Source organism: Homalodisca vitripennis, chromosome 1 (genome assembly GCF_021130785.1).
Source record: "Homalodisca vitripennis isolate AUS2020 chromosome 1, UT_GWSS_2.1, whole genome shotgun sequence".
Lineage (NCBI taxonomy): Eukaryota > Metazoa > Arthropoda > Insecta > Hemiptera > Cicadellidae > Homalodisca > Homalodisca vitripennis.
Window position 1 is genome coordinate 104,202,556 of NC_060207.1, and position 12,007 is coordinate 104,214,562.

Consider the following 12,007-nt stretch of genomic DNA (forward strand, 5'->3'; position numbering starts at 1 on the left):
CAGGTACGTAGTTGTACTGAATGTATGCTTAATAATCATGTATATTTTTTACCCGGTGATAAAAGGTTTAAGAATCATGAACTGAGCATGAAGAATTAAAAATGATGAGCAAATCAAGAATTGATTTAATTCTTCTTGCTGTTTGACTCAAATGTCACATGTTTTAATGATACACTTGTCACATCCGCTCGCAAATTGTAGAAAATTCATTGCTATTCGAGGGTAGGCATAGTTGGTACTTTTATTCTAATAATTTTTAAAATATAGGAATTCACACATTGGTAAAATCTTTTAAACTATTTGTAAATAGTGATTTATTCAAAGTTTAATATTTAGTGTTAAAAACAATCGTTTTCACGGGGAAAATATTTATTTGAGATAACTACATTTTTAGTTATATATTATCCAAATACTACTACAAATCTCGATTACATTAAATATGTGCAAAAATGGATCTTGATAAAACAGAATTATTTTCCTAACACGTATAAGCAATCTTTTTTTTTTAAATCTAACGCATCCTTCCTAGTTTGGCAATTCATACAAACTGTGCAGGATGAACTAAAATCACTAATTCCTCTAAAATAAAGAACGGTGAAAGAATTTCCAGATAAGTTTTTTCAATAACCCGAAATCAATCGAACATAATGTGAACACCTACCAACCACTCAGTAGCTATTCTCTCGTTATAGCTATAAAGATATTGACGGTATCTAATGATCTCACTTCCATATTAAAATCCCGGAACTATGAAAGGGCTCTGTTCACACAGAAGATAAACTTAAACAATTGCAGTCCTTCCAGGAACCAGGCTTCTGAATCGTCCTTTGCCGGCCCGAACCGAGGGGCAACTATTTATGCTCGGCGCAATCTAGCCAAATTTTTTCCCCCAGAAGTTTTAGAATGGTCTACTATGCCCTAATCCATCTTCATTTTGCGTATGGAATTAGACTTTGGGGAAGTTGTGCAAAAAACAAAATGGAGCGCGTCTTTAGACTTCAGAAAAAAGCTGTCAGAATCATTGAAAATCTGAATTACAGAGAGTCGTGTAGGGAATATTTCAGAGAGTTGAGATTGCTGGCTTTGCCCTGTCTCTATATTTTTGAGGTGATCATGTACTGCAGATCAAGGTGCATCTTGATTCGTGGCAGGAACGGTCATCAATATGACACTAGAGGCAGGGACAACTTTCGAACTCATCAACGCAGATTGACATTAGCGCAACATCTACCGCAAGAAGCTGGTGTCAGATTAATCAACAGGCTCCCTGAAGAAATCAAAATTTCCAATAATCAAAATCGATTTAAAACGCGTCTCAATCTCCTTTTGGTGTCCAAGGCTTTCTACTCTGTTGATAAATTCATGATAAGCCACTGGGATGTTTGAGAGTGCTGGATCTGAGGTCAATGCGATTGTGTCTTGAATGATTGTGTGAATTGTGAATATGAGGTTGCGTTAATGTGTAGATAAAATCGTGTAAATTTACTTAACTATTGGCTATTGCGATACGATGTAAAAATTGTTAAAATAATACAATAAAGAGATTATTATTATTATTTTATTAACGTTTACAGGGTGTGACAAAACGATTTTGTGAATTTTTGTGCTCTTAATTGTCTCAGCGATTCATCATGAACTCGTCAACAGAGTAAAATGCCTCTGGCACCAAAATAGTTTTGAACTGATCTTTAAATTTAGTTGTTTAATACCTTCAGGGATACTGGTATTAGTCCGACACCAACTTGAAAAGGCAAATTTCTGAAAGCATTTCTTCTGTGTTGTTGGACTCGAAAGTTATCACCTCTACTGCCATGATGGTGAAACCCCCCCCCTCGAACAAAGCGCACTTTGATCTGGAGTAAAGGATCACCTTGAGAATATAGAAACAGGACAGAGTCAGTAACCCGACTTCCCTAAAAGCATCTCTGCATGACTCTCTGGCTCTCAAACCAGAAATCATTCTCACAGTTCTTTTTTGGAGAATGAAGACCCGTTCCAACTTGTGTTTTGCACAGCTACCCAGAGTTTAATTCCATACCCTAGATGAGGATAGATTAGGCAAAAATATGCCGTTTTCAAGACTCCGATGGAGCAATACTGTGGCAAGTTGCGAAGAGCAAAAATTTCTGATGCAATTTCTGCACAAGCGTGGTCGATGTGATTATCCCAAGTCAAACCCCGATCTAGCTACATATAAAGTAATTTCGTGGTTTGAGTTTTTATTGTTTACATGTTTTATACTGTAAAGTTCCATTAAATCTAGAATACAGTAAATGTTTTGTTGATAGTGCTAATATTGACAGTGTCCTGCACTGAGCGCCGAAGAAAAATTTAACTTTTCCTGTAAAGTGACAAGATGTATAATATTTATTGAGAATTTTTTTTAAGGAAAACTGGTAATAATGATTTACTAAAATGTCATTAATAAAAAAAGCAGCAAAGTATGGTATTGTTTTTGATGGGGAAGGATAGGATTGAATTTAAAACCTTTGATAAATGTTGTATAAGAATTAAATATAGAGTAATATGAAATATTCTTATATTGTTTACCGAGACTCGGCCGGCAAAGCAGATTCGGGACGACTCAGACGAATTTCCAGAGGTTCATATCGGTTTGCTTCCGGAGTAAAAAACTCGTAGAATCATCTATTAAAGTCTATAGTTTTATTTTTAAATACATCCATGACCTTTTTTATTGACACAAAAAGCCAATGTAGTTCCTAAATCTGGCAATAATACTAAATATGATTGTATAAACCTCCCACATTTTAAATTTACCGTTCTATAGATCTCCCCGAGATACAAACGGAAAGACACACATTCCTGCTTTAAAGATTTAGTGATAGATTTTATTTAATGTAACATTGTTTATGTACAATTCAAAAATTTTGTTCAAACAAATTTAAAACCTTAGAAATTTATTAAATTAATGAATAGTGTTAGTGCTATTGGTTCAAAATTAGTGAAGCCTGTAACTCGAGGGGCTGGAAAAACTTTATGATTCTCTGTCTGTCTTTCCGAACGACATTCCGATAACTAAATGTGCTATTGACTTGAAATTGTGCATGAAGCTTCATATCTATTTGAGGAACACTGAGTTTCATGATGGTCTGTGTCACTCTATAGAGTTTGGTTAGACACTAGCCAGAGAGTGGTAATAACACTAATATCTTTGTTTCGTATTGCACACAAACCTTGTATACAAAATTGTATACTATAGATTAATAATACCTCATATTTTTCTATTGAGTAATTATTTGTGTAGGATATTCATAAAATAAATAATAACTAAAGAAGAAGTTATCAACATACAAAAAGTAAATATTTGTTTCGTGAATGCTTAGCTGTTAGCTGTGATATTTTTAGGAAAGGGGTAAATATTTGTTTCGTGAATGCTTAGCTGTTAGCTGTGATATTTTTAGGAAAGGGGTAAATTTAACTTAATTTAATTTACTATCAATTAATTCAACATTTTCAAAAATAATATTTTGGCCTGACAAATTGCCCCCTTGTGCATACTAGTATGTCTAAATTTATTTTAAATCATCAACACACTATAATGATTTTTTTATGTATCAAATGGTTTTTATATTGTGGAAAATTAGCATTTCTTTGTGAAACTCTTTATTTTGCTCGAAAGGTTTTAACAAATACCACACAGTTAGAAAACATTTTATAATACTCTTTTTAATGCACTGTTAAGATATTATAATTGCGTTATAATTATCGTCTTCAATTCAAGAGTATTGTTTTATTTAGCTGTTCTCTCTGGAGCAGTTCCCTGATATTTATAACTCCAGGCTATCGCTTTCTAGATAATAAACGCGCCACTCAGAACACTCAACCATTGAAACCGTTGGCCTAACATAATATCAACTTACCTGATGTTCCATTCCAATAGGCTAATTAAATAGCAATATAATCAAAAATCTGTCATAAAGCAATAATTTTCCAAACTCCTGCCTATCATGAAAATTTACATTGGACTAAAATCCTAATTACATTTAAAATATAGACATGCGTAGTTATTAACTACTTCATCATTCAGCTAACGCACTTTTTCCTGTCTACAGTGTCATTTACATCGTAAAAAAATTAAATAGTCATGCGATAATTTTATGTAACGTTGTTCTAATGTATTGATTGACTTTACCTACCACGTCATTCATGAGAGGACGTAATGAAAGCTGATTGAAAAGAGGAAGGAAATTACTTTGCTTGCTCTCAATCTGAAGTATAGGTTAGGTTGCATCTTGAACCTAATGCATAGATGACCACTGCGGTGCTGGCTCGGTATATTCATTACTGCATGACAGATCAGGTTCTATTACTTCGGTGCTCAGTGCACAGTTTTCAGCTCTGCGATCAGAGCAAACAGTGCATTCAGTGCAGGTGCAGGACACCGAGGAAACTCGCTTCCAGTCTTCTGTCAAGAACAGGGCGAGTGGGCGAGAGAGAGCGAGCAGTCGAATGACAAAGAATGAACATCCGCCCCGCTGACCAATATAGTACTCTTACTACCACTACGACGCGACAACAGTACTCTTGTCCTGCGTGCCGTGACCGTCGTCAGCACCTCCTGCACTTGGTCAGGGATTCATTCATGAGTTTTTCTAAAACACTTCAATAACTAACGCTCGCTCCCACTTAACTCTGTGTTGGCAGCCGATCTTTAAGGTTGACTTTTTGATTATTCCTAATGACTGCAATTTTGGGTATTAAAAAATTGTTTAGATTCATCTTATAACCAGAACTAAAAACTGTTAATGATAAAGATATGAATTTTTAAAGTAGGTGCAAGTAGTCTGGCTGAAGAAAATGTCAGGAATTTATTTATAAAACATTTTTCAACTATTTATATATTTTGTAAAAACATTTTAAAGCTATATTTAATCTTAACAAATTTAATTTTCTCAAATCATTAAAATTAAGAAATGTCACGTCCTGAAGTTACTATTTATCTACGTACAGTACAAAATTCACTTTTTTATCATCGGCATCGGCCGTTTAATGTGGACTTCATCACAAATATTTTCTCATTTACACATATATTAATCGTAAAAATCCTGTAATATTGCTGTATTCGTATATTATTAACTTATTCCCTTACGACTTATATTGAGGTAATATGTGAAAAGCTCGTATCTATGATTTGATGTAACTCATTATGTAGTGAGGAAATACTTCCTCCCGTGTTTAGTAACTTTAAATTAGTATATAGTGATTTCTTGCAATAAGACGGAAACATTTATATGTTATTTGGAGAAAGGAATTCAAGTATGATCGTTGGATAACATGCAGTTAATTATAAACGAAATGGGTTCAGTGAAAGGTTAACATCAAAAGTTACAGTATGTATTTAACATTTAATGGTAAATAAGAAACAGTAATGTGCATTGGTGTCCCGTAGCGTTTAAATGTTGATAGAGTTTAAATCCAATCAAATAGGTCTCAGTTCCTTATAGGACATATTTGGTTAGGGATCATAAGTACTATCAGACACAGAACTTTGTGACACACTTTTAAGAACGCCTTGCTTTAAGATTTATGCACCAGACTTAGTGCAAACAAATATTCTAAACTCTAGGATGGAATCAGTAATTTAACGCGATTTACTGAGTGTTTATCCATCGTATATACATAACAGAGATTAGGAGCATTTAATAGCGATGCTTCTTTTCCTGGGAAGGAGCGATGGATTTCCCATATGATATTTTTCTTATATGGAGTAATCTTCATTCGTTCATAACTGTTACAATATTTACTATGTGTGCTCTATATAGGTTTATTTGGAAAATCTGCCATTTATTCTTGTATTGGTATCCGCAAAGCAATGTTAAGCGACCATCTATCTTATCGCTGATTGCCAGGTTCACATCTTAGGGAAATTCTTTAAAGCTGAAACTATTTTATTATTTTCATTTCTCATTTTTAATACGTTAAACATTTTTTTATTTTTGTTAACATCATGTTATTAACCTTAATTATTAAGTAAAAATAACACAAATAGGACAATATTCGTATTGTTTTTGCTAACATTAACCATAACAAAAAACATATTACTTTGTAAGTGTTACTATTTTTCAGGAAATTTTTGATTTAATTAAAACAACTATATACGGAAAACTAAGGCGTTGAAGTTTCAAAATCAAGCAACATTGGAAACCTCTTCTATATTTATCTCATAAGAGTATATTTAGCTGTTATTACTGTGTCGTGTAGTGTTTAAATCGATAGAAATATCTTGAATTCGTTTTCATGAATGTGAAAGAATTGGGGGGGAGGGCTTATTAGGCTAGACCCCCTGATCAAGTGCAATGCACATATGATTAAAGCAGCCTTATTCGGCTTAAGAATTAGGTGTGTAAAACGGTGATATGTATTAAAAAATATATATTTTTAAACCTTTTTATCGGTACTTTCACGCCATTCTCTATTTGGGGCGGTTCCCTAACACAAAGAAATTTATAATGATAATCATAAAATAATCAATGTTCAAAATTCGCACCTATAATATTTTACAAGAGTTGACATTTAAGAGGCTCTTTTAATTAACTAATTTTTGTAACTGTAGAGACGGGGGCGGAAAATGGAATTTTTAGCTATTTTAGAGACCAGTAGGGCATAGCCCGAAGAGATTTTCGAAATAAGAATATGCATATATTCATCCAAGGAACCTTAAGAATGTCTACGTAAAATTGCAGTACAATGGGTTAAAGTTAAAGCGTGAAAGCAAAACAAACAAACATAAGCAATTTTCCATTTATAATATTATTAATACCTTCATGTTATATCCAGGCCTAAAAATCATTTCAATCAGGCATCAATCAAGGATAATACATTTTACCGTACGTGGTAGAAAAGTCGCTTGTGGGAATATTTTATTTTATTCATAATAAAATTGTTAAATTATATTTGATTTAAATATAGACATTTTTAAGATACGTATGTGTTATATTAAATAAGTAATTATTTATGAAAATATATTTTTTTCCTTTCCTAAAGTTCTAAATTACGTACAAAAATAAAGTTTTTATATTCATCCGTTTTTTGGTCCTAATTTATGAACTTGGCAAATATTTTCTAGATTCAATGTATGTAGGTCTTAAAAGCCATTAATAATGCTGTATATCTACGAGAGTGGTATGAAAAGTGTCCGACCTAACAAACATGACATAATTTGTGAAATAAAAATATCAACATAGTCTCCTTGTCACTCTACACACTTCTATCAGCGATACCATCTCTGTAAATCGTAAAAATTGTACTCGGAATATTTCTCTGAAAAATAATTGTTCACGAAGGTGATTGCCTCTTCATTTGACGATCACATTGTCCTCCGAGCGCAATTTTGAGATGAAGGAACGAAGAGAATTCGCTTGGGACTGGATCTGGTAAGGCGGATGGTTAAGCAGTTAAGCCCGTAATTCATGGATTTTCGCCATCATAACCGCTAAGGGACGAGAAGGTTCGTAGCCTTGGTGAAACATTATATTCTTTTTCTACAAATGTGGGCGTTTCTTTAAAAATGTCTACCTTTACCTTGTCAAGTAATGATGGATAGTATGCTCCTGTAATGGTTTTCCTTTTTGAAGCTAATCTATTAAATTAATTCTATTAATATCGCATAAACAGTCGTCATCTCTTTCCTAACCAAAGAAGCAGCATTTTTTATTTTTTGAGTCTGTTCCCCTTATGTAATTTTTTTCGGGTGTATAATGGTGTAGTCAAGTTTTATCTACAGTAATTAATCAGCGCATTTGGATTATTTTACCTAAACTGCGCCAGAAGAGCGTTGGAAATGTTCATCCTCGAACCTTTATGATCTAACGTGAGCAAACGCGACATTAAATGCGCGGACAGCTTTCTCATGCCTAAATTTTGATATATTTTTTACTTTAATTCGGTGGTCGTCTAGCACCATTTGGTTAACTCTGTCGATGATTTCATGGGTAGTTGCAGTTTTTGGACGTCCTGAACGTTCATCGTCTCTCAAGATCTTATGGATATTTTTAAATGAAGCAGCCCAAAATTTCACTGAGGTAAATGATTGTGCAGAATGGCAGCACGATAATCGTGTCCATACCACAAAAACACTCACATCAACTGACTCGACTGTTACATAAAAACGGCACGTCGAAAATAGCTAAAACTTTTTTTAGTAACTGTCAAAAGACGAAATTCAGTAGCTTTTGTTAACGAACCTTCCATCTTCACGTTCAGAAAGCAAACTTTTCAGACCACCCTCGTATACTATTAACTAACTCCGATATGTTTAATACAGAATTATACAGAATTAGAATGTGAAAAGATCTATGTTGCTTTAATGTACCATCTTTTAATGCAGAGTATAACGAAGAGTTGGTTTTACCATCTGTGAATGTAGAGTGTGAACAGACCTTAGCTACATTTTATGGTTTTATATTATGCTATATGGAGATATGCTTGTGTAATATCTCATTGTATAATACCAAAATATTTCTTCCCAAATTCAGTAACTTTAAATTAGTGCTCAGTGGTTTCTTGCAATCAAACATTTAATATGTAATTTGAGGAAGTAAATTTTAGTATGATCGTGAAATAAAATACAACCATAACCAGTATAGGCTAAAGTAGTGAAAGACTAACATCTCATGTTACATTCGATATTTACAAATTAAAGGGCCAATAAAAAGGGGTAACAAGAAACAGTATTCCGCATTGGCCTTCTGTATTCTTAAAATTGTTAAAGGTGCCAATGACCTAAAAATAGGCGAATTTAATAAAATAATAAAATTTGTGCGCACTTAAATCTATAAAACATTTAGGAAAAACGAAGAAATTTTAAAACTTTACAATTAAGTGCAGTACCTGAGAACTAATAATATTTTACAAGATCAGCTCAAGATTTTGTCCACATGTTAAGACATAATTATTTTTATAAACTTGGTATAATGTTTATTTTTTAGCTTTTAGTGAATTCAACTCCCTTCAATATCACATAGTTATATTTAAATTTTTTATAGCAGATTTATTATAAAATGTACAAATTTTATTTTTCATTTCATTCCGTATTTATAATTTTAGGAGATAAATATGTTGCTGATTATCTTATAGTATAAATGGGTAGATGTAATTCAGCAGTTAGTATGGAATTAGTAGGTCTATATATGTATACATTCCTGGTCCCTGATCATATTCGAAAATTAGTTTCATTAAAAACAATTCTTAGATTTAAGTTCATCATTGATGATTGGTGTATTATTTTTAAAATGATATTAATGTAGAATGTTTACATTCTTTTAGTGTTTTAGGGTGATATATGTGATGTAGATGTTTAAAATTTTAAAATAAAAAATACTGTGAAGAGTGCTTTAAAATTTATAATGTTCTGGCAAAATAAAGCTGTTATTTTATCTATTTCAATGTAATCCTTTCGCTGATTTGCTGAACACACAACTACCCAGCAATAATTTTGACGCTTGAGGCATAATATTCTCCGTGTGTAAACCAGCCACTGTCAATTAACTTTTATGTTAAATTCACTACAGAAACGCGACCCATTAACAAATTAAAAAACAGTATTATGACAAAAATGCACAGCATAGATAAATTTTACTTACATTAAAACATGCGCATTACCATATCTATTTATAATTGTAAATATAGAAATAGTTTAAACTGAAAATATTTTTAATGCGTATGATTTATAAAATGTCATTCTATTGAAATATATGTTTAATATTATGAAATACAATAAATGTATGTGGGTAATAAGGAGGCCACAGATCAGATGCAACAGCAATTTATGTTTTAATATTAATGATTATCCAAGATATTCTGTTACTTTCACCTAAGGTAATATTATTGATTACCTTAAAATGAAATAAAATATGTGAAATGAATGCTTTACAACTTGGAGTTTTACAAACGAAAGGCAAGTACAGGTCTTTTTAATATATTACAATCAAAAGGCAGATGCAGGTCCCTTCCCCTCTTTCTCCCACCACCAACCACACGACCCGCGGATCAACATGCACCGCTTAATTGTACGGTGTATAAAAAGGACCAACATGGACCGCTCATTACACGCGGACCAGCATGTGGACAAAAGTTTTTATATATTAAAAAATATTAGCATACATTTATCAAGCAAGTTATAAAACATAAATGTATGCTGAGAAAAAATTCATAACACGGTTATATGAAGGTTTAAATAGGGGGCTTGATGGACCTGCATGGGTCGCTGTATAACACAGGACCATCAAGTGCCTTGTTTCCGTAAATATATATATATATATATATATATATATATACATGTAATAGTATTTTAATCATGAATTTAAAAAACTTGTAGTGTAATTTGAAGAAGCTTTTATATCTATATTTCCTTTAGAACTCAAGCTATTTAAATTTGTTTGCAAAAACAGCCTAACCACACAAAAATTTCAATTCCTAGATGCTAAAATTCTGTTAAATTTTGCATACCAAAGGGTTAACTGCCTAATGGCTTTCAAAAGGCTGTAAATATTTACTGAGCCTCAACAGTTTACTTGGTATTCAGTTTATCCAGTTCTGGAAAATGGGTAGTTGACTGTAGAATTGATGAATGAAGACTTGTGTTAGCTAGAAATGTTACGTAAATCTTTGAACCTATCTACACTCATATTATTCATATCTTAAAACGGAATGTACCATGCCTTTTCAACAATGTTGTTAAACTTAAGCTGAAATCATTAGTTAAACAGCTGTTTCCTATGATAAAATTTTGTTTTTTCTCTAAAACAATGGAATGATTGTTTACATTTAGTGCCATAAAAGATTATTCTTAGTTAAGACAACAATTTATTTATTTTTCAGGATTTATCAAATCTGAAAGTGCAAATGAAATCACTTGAAAATCAGCTGGTTGACTTTGAGAAAATGAGGAAGATAATATTTGAAATCACCGGTGGAAAGAAAAGTAACTATTGATGTTTACTTGTGTATAGTATATCAATATTTTGGAAGCAACATTTTTATATGTGGTTATTATTTTATGTGCATGAAGATTTTGTAAAATATTAAATATATTAATATGCTTTGGTGTCTGTATTTTGAACAAATCTTTGGCTCTCAGTTTTTACTACTAATTATTCTTTTTTATCAATACTGCTGATTATTCGTTCAAATGATGAAAAGTCCGTTGTTTGCAGTTTTTATCGTACAGTAAACTTGAATTTGATATTATCATTTTAATATAACAAAATTAAATTATTTGGATTTCAGATCATTTCATTTTTATATTCTATTTCTTTTTTTTTTATCGAATACTGGATCTTCAATTTTGGGTTATGATTCTGATATGGAACAATAAAAATTAATTTTTGTTAACTTCCTCCTGTCAGTTACACCTAAAGTTCATCTACTGTAATTGGTTAATGTGTAATAATAAGGGAAAGTATCATGTAACATATCAGTTTAGTATTATTCTACTTTACTACAGTCCTCTAAAACTTAAATACTAAATATCATAAACTAAGTGAAAAAAAGTTTTATTTGTGTCAATTTCAATTCACAACCGACCAATGTACAAAAATATATATTTCAATAATGTCTGAATTCAGATTATGTATTTAAGCCTGATTCTCCAGTGTTTCTCTACAAATCCAGTAAAATGGGATCCATAAAGAATAATATTAGGATATTAACTTTACTAGGACAATTGATAACTATTATGTTATGTGAGTCCATGAATGTTCAAAAGTCTATAACCAGGGAACTATATAATGAACTAAAAATATGGGACCATGCATGATCACCACTGTACTTTTTTTGGTACTGTCATGAGATATTTCTGAACTTAAGTACTCTTTCCCTGGAAAAAGATATCAATAATTCCATTCTTAATATATAATAACTAATGGAAAATTATGATGAATTAATAAAATTAAGTGAAATATTGTCTATGATAAAATTGCTGGAAACTAGGTTGAAAGATGAAACTTATAAAATGTAAACAAGATATTAAACACTAATACCACTAAAG

At 31.8% G+C, this 12,007-nt stretch overlaps 1 protein-coding gene across 1 annotated transcript in view; it reads left to right on the plus strand.

The window, feature by feature from the left end:
* The window catches only part of LOC124373976, a 75,719-nt gene extending 64,659 nt beyond the window's left edge, over nucleotides 1-11,060 (plus strand). Inside the window, exon 15 of the mRNA XM_046832313.1 lies at nucleotides 10,840-11,060. Coding sequence (XP_046688269.1) covers nucleotides 10,840-10,953 — 114 coding nt within the window. The 3' untranslated portion in view covers nucleotides 10,954-11,060. The remainder of the gene's footprint in view (nucleotides 1-10,839) is intronic.
* Nucleotides 11,061-12,007: the final 947 nt, after the last annotated feature.